The sequence below is a fragment of the Passer domesticus genome, chromosome 8 (assembly GCF_036417665.1).
Source record: "Passer domesticus isolate bPasDom1 chromosome 8, bPasDom1.hap1, whole genome shotgun sequence".
NCBI classification, from domain to species: domain Eukaryota; kingdom Metazoa; phylum Chordata; class Aves; order Passeriformes; family Passeridae; genus Passer; species Passer domesticus.
In genome coordinates, this window is record NC_087481.1 from 7,311,708 (window position 1) to 7,332,260 (window position 20,553).

Consider the following 20,553-nt stretch of genomic DNA (forward strand, 5'->3'; position numbering starts at 1 on the left):
AGACAAGTGAGCAGAAACATGTGTTTCACTTGTAGATAAAGTATCACTGCTGAAAGAGTTCAGCCACCAATGGAGTCATCTGAGTGGCCAAGCTCTGCTGGATGTCACCGGGAGTATCGCAGGTATGGCCTCCCCTTCTAAGCCAAGAGGTCCCCGAGGGAGTATTTACAGGGAATGCCTGTGAGCAGACAGCAGAGTAGCTCCTCCACATCAGGAGGTGCTGAGCTTGTCCCTCCTGCCCAGCAGCCAAGGCAGGTGTATTTGGCAGGTTTCCCTGGCTGCTGCAGAGCTGTGCAGCACCTGAGATGGGGCAGCGCTCGGCCTCGGGGCTGAGCCCTCACTGGGGCATCTCAGAACCCAGCTGCAGGAAAGGGAGGGGCTCAAATACCCCAGCTGGCTCCTCTCTTGGGAGCTCAGGGACATCTGTGATCCTTTAGGGAAAATGGTGGCAAACGCTGTTTCAGGGAATCGGTTTGTTTTGTTCTCACAGAATTCTTGTTTTTCTCTTGGGAAGTTTTGAGGCTGAACCGTGCAGAGCCTGGGGGTCACAGCTTAGGTCAAAACTCAACACACGTCTTAGAGGCACGGATTTAGTGCAAGGCAGCCTTTGGGGGCACAGGGGCAGAAGCAGAGTGCTGGGCTCCCTGCCTGTGCTGAAATCCAAGTGGCATTGGAGTGAGCATTTCAGGGTGTGCAAACAGTGTCTGCCTGTGTCAGCGCTGTCCCAAATGCTACAAATGCAGCTGTTAATGGATTCCTCAGAGGAGCTTGCTATGTCAGCAGTAGCCAAAGAATGGAAAAATTATAATCTCTATATATAGCAGAGAAAACAATTGTTAGCCTTGCTTAAGCTGCGGCTAAATCCACTGCTAATTATGCCAGCATCTTTAAATGCTAGGTGTCATAACTTTGTGTCTTCATTAGGAATCTCAAAAGGGCGTGTTCAGTGATTAGGAATGTCAAAGGCCCATTATAGAGCATTTGAATAAAGTAGATCTCCAGCAACAGGGAATTTAGTTTTGCAGTTCTTTTGATCTCTTTTTCAAATAAAGGAATTAAGCATAAATTAGGACTACTTTAGAAAGAGCAGATGTTCTCTCTGAGATTTAGTAGGAACAGACAGCTGTTCCTCACCTTCAATAGTCACCAATGTCTTTAATTACATTTAAACTCAAATGAACTCCCATTTAGAAAGGGGTACCATAACCCTTTCCCTGCTTAGCAGAATTGGTTTGGGGTCTTTCAGGAGCTGTTTCAATGTTGAATTGTTGCATTAGGGTGCTGGTGGATTAACAGCATAGAGAAAATGAAGTCTCTTCCAGCACAGGATAATAAATGGCTACTACATAACATTTTGCCTGATCAGAAAATAAGAATGGTCTCCAGACCACTTCAGGTTTTGATGTCCCAGCCAAATTTGCCATGCAGGAAGCCTGTTGGTAGTAAATTTTTGTCTGTGTTTGATATGGTTCAGTTCAGAAAATGAGCAGAGTGCAAATTTCAGAAACAATGTGAGAAAACACTTGTGTTTTGGTTAAATTTCCATCTGCTGTGCAGCATTTTTCTCCCGCTATGCCCTATTTCAGTGGACATTATAAGAAAAAATGGCATTAACACTGGGAGTGGAAATGCCATTAAAATGTGGAGATGTCCAAATGCCACGGCAATGGGGTCTGGGTAATTCTCTAAGACACCCTGAGGTTTGAAACAGCATTTTGTTGGAATCCTCAAAAGCATTCTGCCAAAGACACCAGCTAGTCACTGGTGTTTCTCATCCAGCTGTCAGGCAGCACCCATCTCTGGTGGGCTGGAGTTTTGAAGTGGGTTCTAATGCTGCCCTTTGCTGTGCACCACTGAGCAAAGGGGAGAGCCAGGTTAGACTTCTGGCCCTTGTCATCAAAGTTACAGAAATTGAATCATCCCTCTTATTAGAAATCTCTCAATTGCCTCTCTAGGGTGCATTTCCAAATCTTCAGTGTGGGTTTAGACAACTTCTTAATGGAAATAAAAAGCAATTTGACATTTCAGTCATTGTTCTTGCAGGAACAGATTGTGAAATGTTTTAGGAAAGGTACAAAGTCTGCCACAGCGACAAGGCTCTGGTTGGAGAAAGTCCTGAGGGGTTGGTGGTTCTGTTTCCAGGATGATCAGCTGCATTGCCTGTTTCTGGGTCATGGGGCTCTGTGTGCTGTTTCACTGACCTTAGCCAGAGAGGCTCCCAAGAAGCACAAGCAGAGGCAGATCCCTGTTTGCATTGAGGCTGGTGGGTAAGGAGCTGTGTCTCTCTCCCGGCAGTGCTCGTGGAGTGGGTTCATGCCAGGAGCCCTGCAGTGGTCCAGCGCTGCGCCCTGCCCGTGCTCTGGTCCTGCCTGGAGAACAAGGCGCTGCCTGTGCGAAGCGCCAGCGTCCGCACTGTGCTCACCAAGCTGGCCTGTGCCCTCTGCGAGGTGATGGGCAGCCAGCTGAGGAAGTGTGCTGCCAGCAAGCCTCCCCACGTGCGGGAAAACCTCAACAGCCTTTTGGGCTGGTGAAGCCATCATGTTCTCCAGAAAGCTGACCAAGAGCTGATTTGGACACCTCCGGATGTGACTTCTTAGCTGTGCCAAAAATGACAAAAGACTAAGGAAGGGCGTGCATCTGCCCCTGCTCTCTCCATCGCTCTTCTTAGTCATGGCGTGTGGGGCCTGAAGCAGCTCCAGACTGAGGACAAGGTTAAGGCCAAGCTTGGCTCAGGCTCACACAGAGGTGAGGGGGGAGCTGGGCCGCTCTCTGCTGGGAGGAAGGGTCTTGTGGCAGCCCAGCCAGGCTGTGCACATTGCCAGGGAACAGCTGTGCCCTGCATGTGGCCCTGCAATGAGCTGTGCTGCTGCCAGTGCCCCGTGCAGCTGGAGGGCTGCTCAGCTGTGGGGCAGGCAGAGGAGCAGGAGGGTGCATGTGCAGCTGAGCTATTGCTGGAGAGCACAGGGCTCTGGGCTCCCTGCTGTCCCAGGGCAGCCCAGAGGCCAGGCTGTTCCTGTGGCAGCTCTCTGGAAGTGGATCAACATTTTGCCCCCTGGCCTGCCTGAAGTGTCTGCCAGCAGGACCATGTTTCCCTGTGCAGCTATTGGAAATAATGTCCCATAAAATATCTTGGCAGGAAATATGTCCCATGAAATATGGTGCTTTGGCAGTGTTAGGTTTGCACTGTGGCCTCTGCTGTACTTTGTGTCTCCACTTTGCAGATCTGACTGCCTACACTCTTACCAACAGGTTTTCTGGGCTGACTTCCCATTATCTCCTACCCTCACATTCAGAAGAGCTCTCTTTCCTCCAAGCTCAGGAAGAAGCTGCCGCCTGCATGAAGAGTATTTCAAGAATAGGATTTATGCATTAGTCTACATAGTTACAGATGTACATATGTTCTGATCTTTAAATATAGTTTTGAATAAATGTGTTTTGATTGTATCTTTAAATTTTGATGACATATTTTTAATTGTATATATTTTATTTTGATGTTTTTTGAAAAGGTATATAAATAAATAAAAAAAAATTAAATAAACCAGGAGGAGAATGTGTGACCAGGACCTGCTAGCCCAGAGGTTATGGGAGTGCAGCTCACTCCATGTGCCAGTGTCTCACCACATCCTTTCCTCACTGGGCTGCTCCTCTTCCTCTTTTGCCATGTCTTTTTTGTGTCATTTGTGCTACTCTTTTTAAATTGGCATTACAACAGCACCACCTCTTCACATGTTTGGGGGACAATGGAAACAAAAGATCCTGTATGGTCAAAAGTTTTCTACCTGGATGTGTTCTGTGCTCAACAAAGCCCTGAGCAAAGAAACCAAGAGAAGTGTGCCCAAATGCCAAAGCTTTGCTCCTTTGCAATCTCACACAGATCTGGCTCACAGGTGACTTCAGGCACAATTTCATAGGTAAGAAGAGGATGTGTATTTCACTGGGAAAAGATGCCCTGCTTTGGAATAGTTGTCTGTATGTAGATTTACCCAGGACAGCAGTCCAACAGTGTTTTTTGCAACTTGCTTGCCAAGGGATGAGTGGGCTGTGAGGCCAATAGCAAGTGACAAGGATTCCTCAAATCTATTGCCACTGCAGCCTGGGTGCCCTTCTGCCCAGGGCTATGGGATCATTTGTTCCCATGGACTGGTGCTTGCCAGGGTAATGAATTCCTGCATAGCTGGAACAAGCAATTCTGGATTCCGCTCCAGCTCTTGGTGGGCTGCATGATCATTGACAATGCTGCCTTTCCAGAAATTATTCTACAGTTTCCTTTCATAGTCATTTGAAGATTTAAACTTCACATTTCAATTTGTTTTGCCTTAGGGAAAAATACTTCTGGACCCAGTGCAAACTGTAACCTTGTGACAGCAAAGTCCTCATGGTTGCCAGCTTCTGATGTTCTAGAAGAAACTGCATGTGAATGTGTTAATTGAGTTTTCTGAAGGAGAACTCTGTCTGACTCTGTGTCACGTGGCTGCATGTGTTGGCATAGCTATGGGTCTAGTCCTGGCCTAGTAAAGCCCAGGCAGGCTGGCATGTTGCAGGGAAAACAAGTCCACGAGCTTATGGGGTTGCCATCACCAGCAGAGCCGATGTGTCCTTTGGGGATTTCTCTGGAGACAAAATTAGGGGCCTGCTCCATGCCACAGTACTCTCTTAGATCTTTCTAAAATATCCTAAAAAAGGCAGTGAAACTTCACGTCTCTTTGCACAGCCACTGTTTGGATAGGGGCATTTTTGTCCCTCCTCAAAGACATTGCTCTTGCACACCAGAAACATGAACATCCACCAACAGGAATGATGCATGGCCCTCCTGCTGCTGCTTCAGAGCTCTGGGAAGTGCAGACCTGGGTATTACCAATGGGAACACTTAATTAGCATTTCATGCTCCTTCAAGATGCCCAGATCTCAGGGCTTTTAGTTTCAAAGCAGCCACTGTAGTTGCTCCAGGGAAGAACAGTAAAAGGGAAACAGTGATTGCCAGCCTTGCAGGGGTGTGGGGAAAACCTGGAGTGTCTGTGTCAAAAGATGAATGGGAAGAGTGCAATTGCCAAAGCCAAAGCTTTGTTAGGATAGGAGGGTCAGTTCTTTACTGCCTGCTTGCATGGAAGTCATTTCAGAACCTCCTTTTTGTATCTCGTGCAGAAAAGGAGATCTTAATAATACCATGCTATTTAAAAACACATTGTGATGCAGATCTGTAGTGATTCACAATGAAGCAGACTGCCTGCTTTGTCACTGCCAGCCCTGGGGACCCTGCAGGAGACCATAGAGTATGCCGTGCCTGTTTTATATCCAAGCAAAGCTTGAGTTTGCTTATTAGTGTGGAATAAATACAAGGGTAATAAAATGGACAATTAAACTGGTGACTTTGGAGGATATGCTCATGCTTTCACACGTCAGTCCTGTGCCTCATGCTCCCAAGGCTTGTTACTCCTCATGAAATATTTCAATAAAAAATCACAGCTCCTGTGTTACATCTGAATACAATTGGATCAGATCATCAAGAATTCTGCTGGCAAGAACAAGACAAAAGCCGTCTGACAGTCACTTGCAGCTGTCCTGGATTTCTGCAGCCCTTTGTGAAACGCTGCTGTAGGCAGTGTTTGGAGTTGGTTTGGGCCTTTATGAGAGATCTGTGTAACAGCATGCTGGGCTCTCCTGGCAGAAAACTGTCCAAGCCCAGGGACATGGTGCCAGCAGGAGTGGAGCAGCCCTGCTCCCAGCCCGAGAGCGTGAGCTGAGCCACGCCAGGGAGAAAAGACACCGAGGGGCTCCAGCCCAGCTGCTTCACCTGCCGTGACCGCTCCACAGAGCTCTGCCTCTGGGAGAAAGTCGACGCTGGACAAGCATGGAGCTTTCATCTGCTGCTGGAGCTGCTCCATGACAGCTCCTGTTCTTCCTGAGGGAGAACCCAGCACCACCTTGTAACGCGTGTTCTGGGGGGATTTTCCTCCGGCATTCTGGGTCTTTGTCCCAGCAGGGGAACGGTGAGGTCTGGCAGTTTGATATCTAGAGCTCACTGGCCTTTTTGCTTGCTTTTCAGCCATTCTGCTTGTTAATAAACTGTTGCAATTTTTTTCCACTTTCATCTATTAGTATTCATTTCCTGTTACTGGAAGGGGATTGTTGGAACACTTTAGAGGAGACGACTCATTGCAGAGTGTCCTGTATTAAGTTCTCCCAAACTGTGTGAGACCCATGGCTTCACACAGGAGCAGCCCCAAGGCTGCTGAGGGGAAGGCACAGAGGAAGACAAACCCAGGATTTCTGAGGGGAATTCTTTGACACCAAACCAACCTGAGTCGTCCAACAGCTGACCTGACATTTTGAGACATGGGCCAAAGGGGAAACCTTGCAGTGTGTTTGGTCCAGGCCGGGTCATGCTCAAGGCAAAGGTGTGTCAGTGCACTTGGCTCCTTCTCTCCTCATTGTGTCCAGCACACACAGGAGCCCAGAGCTCCTGCAGAAACCATCACAGCACTCAGTGGGAGCAACTTGTGTCCAGTGCTCACACAGAGCCGTGTCCAACACTGCCCCTCATTGGAATGAGGAACTGTTCCAGCTCTTTTAGGAGCTAAGGAGGTTTGGCCTTCAGATCAGCTCCTTCCCAGCTCTTGATTTGCTGCCCTGGCTGAGCTGCTGCTTGTGGCAGCACTTGTTGCCCAGCTGACAGCCCTGCTCTGCTGGCCAGCAGCCACTGCAGGAGCTTGTGCCAGTGACATCGAACCTTTCACATCTTCCTCAGGAAAGCTCAGGGCAGAACTTGTCAAAAGAGCATTGCCTGGGCCATGCCTTTGACATTAAATCTCTCCTCTGTGCTTGGTGCCACACACAGTAAATATCTGAGGAAGCAAGTTTTCTACTCCAGAAATTTCTTAAATCAATCAGTTAAACTGTAACAGAAGACGATTTGGGATGTGTAATCTCACTTTAATTCATTTGCAGAAAGCTTCAGAGAGCTGTGTGACCTAAATGACCTTGCCACCAAGAACTCAGAAAAATGGGAGAGATGGAATCAGCAGCACAAGGATCTGCATTGTGATTCTCCCACAGGCCAGAGGACACGGCCCACTTCCACTGGGCCATGCCTTTTTACCCTACATCAAAACCTCGTGCTTCAGATTGTGGTGGTGAATGGCCCCAGCCTTGTCCGGCCACACGGTGACCTGAGAAACGCTTGTCAGGCCTGGGCCTTGCTGAGCAGCCCCTGGGCCCAACTCCTCTTGAGCTTCCCAGAGACACCGAGCGCTGCCAGGCACTTGTGCTGTCTGACGAGCTCCTGGGGTGTCCTGTGAACTGCCTTGGAAACCGCTTTTCCTGCCTCAATGGCATGACATCCTCCTTCTCCCACTCTCAGAGCCAGGCTGCTGACCCACGGGGCGGCCACGATGAAGCGTTGATGGCTGAGGCCCCTCGCCTGTGGCCCATGAACAGCGCTCCCAAAGGAGGCCCTTGGGGCTCTCCTGGAGCCCAGAGGTGCCAGCAGCAACCTCCCTCTGAGTGGGGCCTCGCAGAGCCAGCGCGCTCTCAAGCTTGCTGCACTGGCAGCATGACTGAGCAGCCATGGATCCTGGGCCAAGAGCCCCACTCCTGGAGGCTCCAGTTTAACCACTGCTCAGCTCCAGTGCTGTTAAGCTTTTAGGCCGTATTCCTTCTGATCCTTGTCCTTTCTGTCCCTTTCTCAAACACACCTGAATACACACACACACACACCACACACACACACACCACACACACACACACACACACACACACACACATAATTCTCATAATGTTTCTCATTTGATTGACTGAATTTTGTTCCTTGCTTTTTTCCTCATGTTGTTCCTTAACCAAGTAGTAAGTAATAATGTGAATGTTGCCAATGAATTTTCTTGAGCTGTTGCTTAATATTCTATCTGGCTTTTACCGAACCTTGCCTGGGAATTTTTAAGCAATCTCAGACACTTGTTCATACCAAGCCTTGGGAGCATGAGTTGCAGGATTGACAATGGAAAGCAAGAGAGTCATTCAAGAGGGATGAGTTTAACTGTCCATTTTATTACGCTTCTATTTATTTCACTCTAAGAAGCCAAGCCAAGCTTTTCTTAGAGGCAGAATGTGTGTGGGAGGCACTACAATATTATCCCATAGCTCTGGGCTGAATGGCACCCAGACTTGGGCTGCACGAGCTGGGGAAAAAATGTTCCTGCCCTTGAACTTCCTTCCTATCCTCTCAACAACTGATAACAAAATTATAAATCAATAAACTAAAATTACAATGAAATCAATTATAATAAAAATGAAATATTTTTTCTTACGTTCCTCCAATGATCCAAGCAAAACAACAATAACTATTACTATAATATTAACAATAACTATAAACAAATTATATACTAAGAAATACCTTCTGAAAGCTTTATCGTAGTAACTAATATACTTTAGACTAAAAATATCTAAAAAAACTAACATACAATCTAACACACCTTAGTAAAACAATTCATATTACAAACATACTAAACACAAAACCAAGCACCACTAGAATTTCTCCTACATCTTAACCAAACAATTAAACTTTAATAACATCCTTAAGTACTCTAAAACAATTCCAATTATTTTTTAAAATTTAATTGTAGGTGAGTGCTTTTATTTGGATATTGGGTTTTGGATTGTTTGGGTTAGATGATTTAAAAAATGGGATTTTTATAGCAAATTAATCAGCTGAGAAGGCGGCACTCTGCAAACAGAACTGACTGAAAATGAATGGGACAGAAATCAGTAACTCTGAAAGTTTTATTTGCTGTCAAATACATCCCACCCAGCCAGCCCCACACAATCCCCATCCCACCGCTCCCAATTGGGATCCCACTTCTCCCAATCCCCTTCCAACCCCATCTCACCCTGGTGGCTGTGGAATTGAGTGAGTTTAGCCTGGGATTGAGTTTTTTTGAGGAGGGAACAAGCAATTTGAGGAGGGATTGAGCCTTTAGGGGTTAAAATTTAGTTGTTTTCAGTGGGATTTGAGTGGTTTTGAGGTGACAGATCCATCCCTCTTGGCTTTTGGAGATCAAAGAGAGGAAGAAGAGAAAAAAATTAAAGCCAAACCAAAAGGAAAAGCAGGCAGGTGTGTTCCCAACACGGATCACAGGGAATGTGGGTCACCAGGGCTGTGCCCAGCGTGGGTCCTGCAGTGGGGGATGGAGCTGGAGCAGCGCACAAAGCTCTTCCCGCACTCGGGGAACTCACAGGGCTTCCCTCACCGGTGCCTCCGTTGGTGTCGGGTCAAGTGGGATTTGCATGAGAAGCTCTTCCCACACTGGGGACACTCGTAGGGCCTCTCCCCAGTGTGGATGCGCCGGTGCCTGACAAGGTGGGAGTTGTGCCTGATTCCCTTCCCGCAGTCGGGGCAGAGAAAGGGCCTCTCCTCTGTGTGACTCTGATAGTGCCGGAAAAGATGGAAGCGGATCCGAAATCCCTTCCCACACTTGGAACACTCAGAGGGCCTCTCCCCAGAGTGGATCTTTTGGTGCATGATCAGGCTGGAATGCTGGCTGAAGCTTTTCCCACACTCCCCACACTCATAGGGCCGTTCCCCAGTGTGGGTCCTCCGGTGGCTGATCAGGTGGGAGCTCTGCCTGAAGCTTTTCCCACATTCCTCACACTCGTGGGGCCTCTCCCCAGTGTGGATGAGCCGGTGCCTGATGAGGGTGGAGTTGTGCCTGAAGCCCTGCCCGCAGTCGGGGCAGCGGAAGGGCCTCTCCTCTGTGTGCGTGCGCTGGTGCACGAGGAGATGGGAGCTGGTCTGAAACCTCTTCCTGCACTGATCACACTCGTAGGGCCTCTCCTCAGTGTGGCTCCTCCGGTGCACGATCAGGTGGGAGCTCCACCTGAAGCTCTTCCCACACTCCAAGCACTTGTGGGGCTTCTCCCCATCAGGAACCTGCTCATGGACCACCAGCTCCGAGCTCTGGCTCCATCTCCGGCCGCCTTCCCGGCCCAGGCTGGCTCTTTCCCCCTCAGATCCCCGCCATCTGCGTTTGCAGCCCCTCCTCGTGCGGCATCTTCAGGGCTTTTCCTCCCCGTTGGGTTCCTGCGCCATGGAGCCGCTCAAAACGGCCTCTGCCACGAGGTTCTGCCGCGGGGATTTGTCCTCCCTGCTCTCCATGCTCAGCTCCTGCTCTGGGGGAGGAAGGACAAGGAGAGGATGGCATTTGCCTCCGGGCCACAGGCAAGGGCAAGGAGATGCCCCCAGGCTGTCCTGCAGCCGGGGCCGTGCTGGGCTGGGAGATGGAGCAGTAGAGAGGGGGAAAGGGGCACTGACTTCCTCCTCACCTGCCTCAGTGTCCAGGGACATATTCCTCTCTCTCACTGCCTCACAAGAAGTGGCAATGGGAAATCCTGGTTTAGGGAAAACAAGGGATGAGCACGTTGACTTTGAAAGTCTTTCCACCCAAGTCCCTCTCTACAAGTTACCGGGCATCTGGGCTCCAGAAAAACCTCCCAAACACCAAGATTCAGCCTTGAAAAAGCCTCCCAGGAATTCCCCGGCCCTGCTCCCTCCTCTCTGCTCTTTGGGAATTCCCCCTGTCCCAGCTGCTGGGGTCACGCTTGCATTGCGGGTCCCCCTTCTCCTCGGTGCCCACCCTCCCCAGCCTGCTGGCAGTCCCAGCAATCCCAAAAGCTGCCCCCTCTTCGCTCTGTCCATTCAGGGGTGCCGGGGCTTTTTGGGCTCCCTTTTGGGCTCCCTTCTCCCCTCATTCTCTGCTCTGGGCTGCAGGGGCTCCAAGGAGTCCCCCCTGCCCCTCTCCAGCCTCTGCAGGCTCCCGCCAATGGCGGCGCTCCCCCCTCTCTGGGCTCCCCACTTTGGGCTCCTGGGGGACACAGGGCTCTGCTCCTCCAGGCTGACTCTGCCGCCAGACGCCACCGCCACCCCCCGATGTCCCCCCAAGGGGCTTTTTCTGCCCTGCCTTGGAGTTCTTCATTCTCCAAACATCCCCCCAAAAAATCCCAACCCAGGCACTCCCCAGAATATTTGGGCTGAGCTCCACCTCCCCAGGCACCTCCAGACTTCCTATGTGCCTGACCCTGGGACAACCTGGAACACCTTGGACCCCCATTCCAGCCTTTCCCTGCCCCCAGCCCCACCCTTCTGCAAAACCAGACACGCCCTGAACTCCCCCTTCCTGAACATCCTGGGTGTCCCTATGCCATGTCCCACCTTTTTTGGGAAACCCTGGACTCCCCTTTCCTGGGCTCCAGGCCCCCTGGAACTCCCTTCTGCCTCTCCATGTCCCTGCCCCCCATTTCCGTGACCCTGAGCCCCTCCTGCAACCCATTCCTGAGACCCGAGACCCCCTTTTACCTCATTGCCCAGAACTGAGACCCCCCTGCACCCCCTTATCTGGCACCAACTCAACTTTCCCCGGCCCCCGCCTCTCCCCGCACCCAGCCCCACCCTTCTCCCTGACCTGGGATCCCTGGGCCCCCATTCCTGCATTTTCCAGCCCCCAGACCCTCCTTTTTTCACTCCCAGGACATCCTGGTACCCCGTTTCCTGGGCACACCCCATCCCAGCTCTCCCAGTCTCTGCACCCCCTTTCCTTGACTCTGAGCCCCTGAACCTCCTTCCCAGCTCGGCCAGCCCTTCAAGTCCCCCTTTCCTTGGCCTCTTGACCCCCCTGGATCCCCAGTCTCTCACGTTCAGCCCCCCTAGCTGCCCCGATCTCACTGTCCCCCCAGTTCTGCACTCCCTGCAGTACCTGGCAGTGGCGCTGTCGCAGCCCGGCCCTGTCGCCGCGTCCTCTCAGTGCCCGTTCGGGCCCTGCCCGCCCAGCCCGACACGGTCGACTGCGGGGGACACTCCCCTGTGCCCGGGCTACAGGAGAGCGGCCGGGGCTGCCAGCCCTAAACCACAGGAGCAGCTGGCAGACGCTGCTGCAGGAAGAAAGGGCCCACTCTGGGCAGGGTAAAGCCAAGGTTTATTTCAGGGCTCAGGGCAGATCTGACCCTCAGGACAACCTGCTGCACACAGCACACACTCAGCCCCTGCACCAGCTTGGAAAGGGGGGCGCAAACAAGGCAAAGATACATCCAACAACCAATGGGGGAAACGGGGGGTGTGCAAACCGGGCAGATGGACATGAAGGATCACAAATGAGGAAGCACCTTAAGGGAGGGCCCTGACCTCTGCCCAATCACTCCACGCCCCTGTGGGAAGATTCTGGAAAGAGGGGAAGGGAGGCCGAGGGATTGACAGGGGCCCAGGGAGGAGACTGGGGAATGGCTCTGCAGCCACAGGGAGGATTGACATGGGGGAGGAGGGAAGGCACTTGGGGCAAAGCATTTTCAGGAAAGAAGCGGGGCTACATCAGGGAACCATTGCAAACTGAGAACAAGGAGAATAAAACACAATACAACACGGCCCGGGGTCCCCCAGTCCTTGATTGTGGGGGACGTGGACGGGACCCCTGCGAGCGCTGGGGCAGCGAGCGGGGCCGGATGGAGCCGCAGAGAGCGGGGATGGTGGGGGGAGCTGAGCTGGGATATTGGCATAGCCAGGGCTGGGATATTAGGATAGCCAGGACTGGGATATTGGGATAGCCAGGGCTGGGACATTGGGATAGCCAGGGCAGGGATATTGGGATAGCCAGGGCTGGGATACTGGGACAGCCAGGGCTGGGTTATTGGGATAGCCAGTGCTGGGATACTGGGACAGCCAGGGCTGGGATATTGGGATAGCCAGTGCTGGGATATTAGGATAGCCAGAGCTGGGATATTGGGCTAGCCAGAACTGGGATATTGAGATAGCCAGGGTTGGGATATTGGGATAGCCAGGGCTGGGATATTGGGATAGCCAGGGTTGGGATATTGGGATAGGCAGGGTTGGGATATTGGGATAGCCAGTGCTGGGATATTGGGATAGCCAGCCCCGGCTCAAGGACAGGAATGGGCACGTGGCCGACAGTGCCCTGGAGACGGGGCCGGTACAACCAGAGTGGGGGGGACTGGGGGGAGCCGGGGGCTGGGCTGGGATCTGTGGGAATGGAGGACTCTGAGGGGCTGGGATGGGATCTCTATGGCTAGGAGGGGTGGGATTTCATCTCCTTCCAGCTGGGACCCAGGAGCTTTGCAGTGTCCGACGGTGCCACCTGGATCACCTGGAGGTGCTGGGAATGCAAAGGGATCATGGTGGAGCAGATGAAGCATTATCTGGGACACAGCTGTGTGGAAGAGCTCCCAAAATCCATCAGACATGGTCAGGAGGCTCTGGAGCACAAAGGTGGGTGTGGGAAGAGGAAGGGAGTTCCTGTGGGAATGTGGGATTCAGGAATGAGGGCCTTGGAAATGCAGAAATTGCCATGGAATTTCCATGGCCGGATCTCTCTCATCCCAGCCAGGTGAGAATTCCATGGATGGATCTCCCCCTAACCCATTGCCCTGGGAATTCCATAGGGAAATGATTTGAACGGATGACCAATGCAATGCCAGCAGTGCAATTGGGAAATACAAAGCTGTGTTTCGTGTCAGGTTCCTAGAGGCAACGTGTGTATTTGTGATTGTGTGGAAACTGACCATGGGACAGTTATGAAGACAAATTCTAATAAATAACTGAGGAGGTAAAGCATGGAAGAAGGCCTTTGAACCTATCCTTTGTTCGCAATTACCCTTTGTAAGTCTTCAGTTGATTTAGGATCATTTGAATTAAAGCTTTAAGGATGTTTCTCTTTGACTGGAACTTTCTGCTTGTAGCTAAGCCTTAAAGAGTTTTGCAATAATAACCTTTTGAAGTATAATTTTAGAATATTGCTCGTAGTAAGGATCTTTGAAACCATAGCTTTAGAATATATAAAAAGGAAACGTGCTTATCTCGATACATTAAAAAAACAGTGAAAAGCAGCTTAAGAAAGGAAGATGAACATCTACTCAAGGATTGATGGTTTCGACCAAGAGAAGCTGGACATCACTGTAATGAGATTTGGAATTAAAAGGTGGACCCATCTGGAATCTGGACCTCACCAGCTGGGAGACTTCTTTCTTCTTTCGGAAGCCGGACCCCACCATCTGGGGATACTCCTTTCTGGGATACATCCTGAGAAAAACTAAATCATAATAGTGTATAGAATTGTGACGTAAAAATTGGGAACGGAAACTGCTGAGAAAGCTTATGAGTACCCCTATCAATGCCTGTAAGCCTCAACTATCGGTGTGCAGCTGGAGGGAAAACTTCCCCCCCTGTACCCAGCCTGTATTGCTCATACTTTACCATATGAATTAATAAATTGATTGCTGCTTGAATATTGGCCTAGTCAAGCTTCTCATTTGTAACACAATGAGCCCTCATCCCTGCTGGGATTGCATGGGACATGGATGCCAATGCTGTGCCCAGGCCGGCTCTGCTGTGCCCGTGGCAGCGCCAGGAGAGTGCCCTGTGCCTGCCCTGAGCCCAGCAGGAGCCTTTCCTTGGCTGTTGTGTGCCTTGCCCGGGGCAGGAGAGCACTGCCGGAGCGGCTTTGGTGGCCCCGGGCACCTGGCCAGGCTGCAGCCGCTGCAGGGGCTCCTGGGGAATGTTGCAGAGCAAAGCTGAAAGCAAACAACAGTTTCTGGAGGGGATTCTGCCCCTGGGCCTGTGCTGGGAGCCCAAGGCCAACAGCCCCAAGTGCTGGAGCTCAGTGTCCCTCAGCCAGGCCGTGTTCCCTGGCTCTGCCCTGTCCCCTCTCCCTGTCCCCTGTCCCTCACCTGTCCCCTGTCCCTGCCTCCTGTCCTTGCCCCTCAGCTCTCCTCTGTCCCTGTCCCCTCTCCCCTGGCTCTGTGAGGTCCGAAGTGGCAGCAGGACCTGGGGCAGCCCTGGGGGAGAACAACCCTGAGCCCTAGCTGGGCCAGTTGCCCCAGTTCCCCCAGGGGTGCCCAGGTCACTCCCAGCATGGGCCCTGTGGCTCCCAGTCACTCCCAGTATGATCCCACTATGATCCCAGCATGGTCCCAGGTGTTACCATTCACCCCTAGGATGGTTCCAGCCTCTCCCAGTATGTTTCCAGTCACCCCCTCTTGCAGGTAAACCAGGACTCCTGAACAACTGACCGGTGTGACCAAGCAGAAGCTGTTTATTGTTTACATTACACACACTTTTCTGGATTCTACAAACTGCTAAGATCACACTTCTTGCTTCCTGCCTTTGTCTCGTTCCCTCGTTCTCTGCCTCCATTTCTCAGTCTCTGTGATTGGTCACCGTGCAGGTGTTTCACAGTCCCCTGTTATCCAGTTCCTGCCATCCTGGTGTGCCGTTTCTCAGCTTCTTTGTGCTTATTTTAGCACAGTTTATATCTCAGTCACCTTGATGAATTCCACAGAGCCCTGAGACAATTCTGATAAGAACAGTTGCAGAGGGTATGGCTGGTGCACACTGAGGCCTGAGTTGTTCAAATACATTGCTACAATTCCCCCTTCTTGCACCAGCCAGACCCTCTTTACTGTGTTCCCTACTAAGGGGGTCACCAACTTAATTATGCATGGAATAACACAAAGCAATAAAGTAATGACTACTAATACTAACATAATTCCCTTTACAATATCTTTCAACCATCCAGTTATTGCCCACCCCTTAAAACATTCATCCAACCCTCAGTCATTCACAGTCAATCTCTTCATGTTGTCCTGTAGTTGAGTTTCCTGTGAATGGATGCAGAATGCTCAGAGAGGTTCATACAACACATTCCTTCCAACTCCTCATACCCGTGCCCATGTGCTAACAACAACAAATCTACAGCAGCTCTATTTTGCAGTGTGCCATGGCTAATACTATCTCCACCAGTGAGCATTTGATTTAGAACAGCTGAAGCTGTGTTCAGTTGTTTAGCTGCCCAGCATCCCAACTTCTTCAGTGTAGTCAAAGCCTGAGCAGCCACAACACCTGGAGCAAGGAATGATGCTGAGATTCGTGCTGGAGCACCCCAAAGCTCTACATGATCATGACAATTAGATCCTAAGCCTGTGATTGCTCTTTTAGTTCTTCTGCTGTGTTCTGCTCTCCAGATAGTCTGATTTAGCATTTGTCACATGCTAGGGGCAAACATGCTTAGTTTTCCTAGGTAACAAGTTCCACCAAAGGGATTACTTGGAATTGCAGGCCAGGCTCTGTCCCCACAGATTAAAAAGACACCAAGTGGAAGCTTTCTTACAGTCTCATTTGCACCAGCACTGCCAGGATAAGTCCAATGTGGCAATATTTGGCCTTGTTCTGATATAATGGAGAATTGGGATTAAGGATGACACTATTATTCTTGGAATGTGGGACTAGAACATTGCTCAAATTGGTTATTTTTGCTTCCAGAAAGTAGTTAAAAAACAAGCAGTAATTTCCAGGAGCTGATCCTAACAGGTCTGGTTCTTGGGGTTCTAGTCCGGTTTCATTCAGGGATTGTGTGTGTTATCATACCTGCTTGGAAGCCTTCGCCCTTTGGCTTAATTCCCAGCCTTTTGCATCTGTCCAATTTTGTACCACCTCTGCTGATGTTACACCAATGATTCTCCATGCTTGATCTATTTGCTTCCAGGTATGGCTTTCCTCTAGCTCCTACCCACCTTGCAAAACCAGTAAAATCACTCACTGGGATACCAATTAGACCTGTGCGGAAGGGATCTCCAGGCATGGCCAAGGATAAACGAGAGGAATCCACCCCAGCAGCCTTGGCCCAAGTAAGCCACATATTCTGTCAGTGCCATCCTGGTGGGTTAATTTCCTCTGCACTACAGATGTTACCACATACTACAGCCAATAGAAAAAAATCTCCCAAAACCCCACCTCTCTAATTTAAAGCTGTTCTTCATCTTGCTCATTGGTAAAGAACCCTTCCCCTCTGAGATCAGGGACAAAATCTGAACTAACTGTGCCTCTTGCTCTTTGAGCCCTTCCTCTGTTCCTTCTTTCCTGGTTCCTTTCTTTCCAGCTTCTCTTTCTTTGTTCCCTCTGATCAGGTCTAACTCCCCAGGTCCTAGGGATAAATATTTCCTTACCACACTCAATATCCTTGATTTTATTCTCTCTCTTTCTGCTCAAGCTTCTGGAGTTCACTACGATACCACTGAATAGCCTGCCCCAATTGCTCTTGATTTTCAAACAAGCTCAGTGCTTCTTGAGCAGCTTCAGGGGAATTTCCTGTTCTTCCTGTCACTTGGGATAACACCACCCAGGTATTGAATTCTTGGCTGTGCCAACAGCTGCACACCCCACACCTTGCAAAGCTTCCTCCCTCAAACTCACACCACCTGTGTGCTCCACACCCACTCATTCTAATCTCACCCAAGGATAACAAAAGCATTTCCAGCTCTGAGGGCAATGGATGTTTTCAGGTGTTGCTGGTTGTAGGTTCATTAGTGGTATTAGGGATCAGAGTGTCCTTTTCTAGCCAGAGATGAACCCACTTTGCTGGTATCCATCAGGGTTCTTTGTCTGTAATGCCACAAACATAACCCCTTCCTCACATCAGTAAATCTGCAGGTCCTTCCCATAACCCTGTCCTAGGATTTTTAAAATAAACTTCTGGCCGATGCTGTACCAATTCAGAATCTTGCTGCAAACCTGAGTAATGTGTTAATGCTGGTGGTTCACTGTGATTGCCTACTAACCACAGAGGATTCATAGTGTGGACGGCTTTCAGCACTCTGTCCTGTGGGCTCAGCCCATCCTGCCCCATTTTTTGTTTATCAAGCAGTCCTTTCAGGACCTGATGTGTCCTTTTGATGACAGCTGACGTGTGGAGTACCCTGGAATGCCTGTGCTATGCTTCACTCCCCAAGGAGCTGAGAAATTCTGGGTTTGCCAGGCTGTGTATCCTGCCCCGTTGTGTGTTCTGATTTCCTGAGGCAAGCCCATAACAGCAAAGCAGCCTGGCCAGTGTGGAATGCCAAAGCCAGAGCCTTCACTTGTCACAGGAGTGGCCCAAGCCATGGCAGAAAAGGTGTCTGTGGTCACATGAATGCGTTTAAAGCAACCCAAAGAGGCGCAGATGGTCACATCAGTTTACCACAGCTGCAGGGGCCCTGAACCACTGGGGTTGGCTCCAGGACCCAATCCAGCAATCATAGCCTGGCCCTGTGGACAGCTTGTGACAATTTCCTCAGCATCCTGCAGCCATATTCCAAATTGTTTGGGTAAAACTTTCACACTTTGATGAAAAACTCGTCAGCCCTTCTGGCTTGGCCAAATTTATTGATGCTGTGAGAAGCAGAGGCCCAGAGTGTTGCCACCAATTGGCCAGCCTTCTCCTTACCTAAGGCCAGGCCTCCCTCCAATCCAGAGTAATTCCAAATATGGGTAATGAAATAATCCTGTTTGTGAGAATTGAGACACTGGCACAGTTGCAAAAAGAGTTGCCACAACCCCTGGTCCTGGATTTCTCTGGAATTCTTCCAGCAGTGCTCGCTTCATGCGCTGGACAACACCACTACATAAAGAGAATCAGAAACAATGTTAAGGGGATCATTTGGCCACTTTTCAAACACTCTGATGAGAGCACGTAGCTCAAGAATCTGTAAGGAATCTCCTGGTGCCTCCAGGATTTCACTGAGTCATTTGCCTTTGTTCTGCCAAGTGAGGCCTGCTCTGGAAGTTTTTCCATTGGCATCAGGCAAGACATCTATTTGTTCATGCACAACAGCCCATCTTTATTCTTCACAGCTCATATTTCTATGGTTTTCTAAAGGCTTTCTGTTTAATTTTAATTGCTTAGTAGCTTACTGCCACTCAGTTCATTGGTTAGTAGTTGCTCATGCAGGTGTCAGTCAAAACCTTTCCTCTCTAACGATGTTTCCATTCTTGTCTCCTGCATAGAAGATATGGGTAGAAGTCTTTCTTCTCCCAGGTGCAAATTCCTTGCTCACAGGAACTTGTCAGGCTAGCTGTTAGCTGTACTTAGCCAAAGTAGCAGGCCTGAGCCATCATTTTACAAGGATAACAAGGCTCTTCTTTTATATGGCTTTACCTGTATGCAACATTGACATATGATTCTTTCAATCTTAAAGAATCATCTTAAATTTCTGTCATGTGAACTTTGACCTTTGTAATATTTGTGTATGATAGATTTGAGTTCAACTCTGTTTTGAATCATGCCTTCATGGAATCATAGACTCATGGAATCATGAAGGCTGGGAAAGCTCTGTGAGACCATGGAGTCCCAGCAGTGCTCGATGCCCACCTTGTCCCCAGCCCAGAGCCCTGAGTGCCACCTGCAGGCCTTCCTGGGACAGCTGCAGGGATGGGCACTGCAAAGCTCCCTGGGCAGCCCCTGCCAAGGCCTGAGCAGCCTTTCCCTGGGGAAATTCCTCCTGGTGTCCATGCTGAGCCTGCCCTGGCCCAGCCTGAGGCCGTTCCCTCTGCTGCTGTGCCTGTTCCTGGGAGCACAGCCCAACCCCCCGGCTGTCCCTCCTGTCAGGGAGTTGTGCAGAGGCAGAAGGGCCCCCTGAGCCTCCTTTTCTCCAGGCTGAGCCCCTTTCCAGCTGCCTCAGCCCCTCCTGGGGCTGCAGCCAGGATGGAATCCTGGTGCTGTCCAAAGAGCAATGTACAGACCTGCCACAGGTGCCTTTCCCAGCACATTTTAAACTTTCCTGGCTACAGAAAGGCTCTGCAGCAAGCACACGAGTCCAGTCAGTAGGGACAGTGCCAATGTCCTTTGGCAATGCATGCGGCCCAGCCCGGCCCGCGCTCGGTGCCGCGGTTGCCTGGTAACCACGCCCGGGCCCTCAGCGTCTGTGCCGGCGCCGCGGCCTCAGCGCCAGAGCTCGGCCCTGGCTGCTCGTTCACAGCCTCGGCGCCTTCAGGCGGCTGCACTCGGCCATTGCCACGGCAGTGGTTGGCACAGCATTGGTTTCTGTCAGCCAGTGATGTCAATTGGCGGAGAATTGGTCTCTGTGAGCGACTCCAGAACTCGCAAAGCATTGGTCTTTGCGAGGGACTCCTGAAGTCGCAGAACATTGGTTTCTGCCAGGGACTCCTGAACTGACAAAGCATTGGTCTTTGCGAGGGACTCTTGAATTTCTTTTGAAGGTAAAGATTGCCTCAAGTTCTACTGTCTGTTTTTGTCCCATCTGTGCTCTGAAAGAGAATGCCAGAGGGAAATAGAGGATGGGATAATGCCAGTCTTCAGTTTGGTGGCATGTGTAATAAGTAGTAATACATTTGTTCATTAATTAAATCAATAGCTAAATAACTATACAATATAAAACAATAGTTAAATAGCTAAGAAAACTTCTTGTGCAGATACATATGGTTGCTGGTTTACTATAGTGCCTTGGGAATTCCATTGTAAAGGTATGCCCTGTGAAAGGAAAGTAATGAGAAGCAGCTGTAACAACAATCCTTAAACTCGCTAGAATTGCTTAGCTTGCAGAAAGTGTATAGTACTAGTAAGAATTGCTTAGCTTGCAGAAAAGTGTATAGTGTTCTGTATAGATATGCCTTATAAGGCTTAAGTTCACTCAGTGTTCACAAAGAGGAAGACTAAGGGGGACTAAGCCTTCATCCCACGACCACCAGAAGGCAGAAAAAGACCCCCTAGCAACTGAATGAGCAAGCGCAGAAGA

The 20,553-nt window shown here is 50.3% G+C and overlaps 1 protein-coding gene across 1 annotated transcript in view; it reads right to left on the reverse strand.

The window, feature by feature from the left end:
• The window catches only part of LOC135305562 (zinc finger protein 850-like), a 243,967-nt gene that overhangs the window by 44,342 nt on the left and 179,072 nt on the right, over positions 1–20,553 (reverse strand). The window contains exon 6 of the mRNA XM_064429296.1: positions 9,247–9,904. Within this exon, the coding sequence (XP_064285366.1) occupies positions 9,247–9,904 (658 nt within the window). The remainder of the gene's footprint in view (positions 1–9,246; positions 9,905–20,553) is intronic.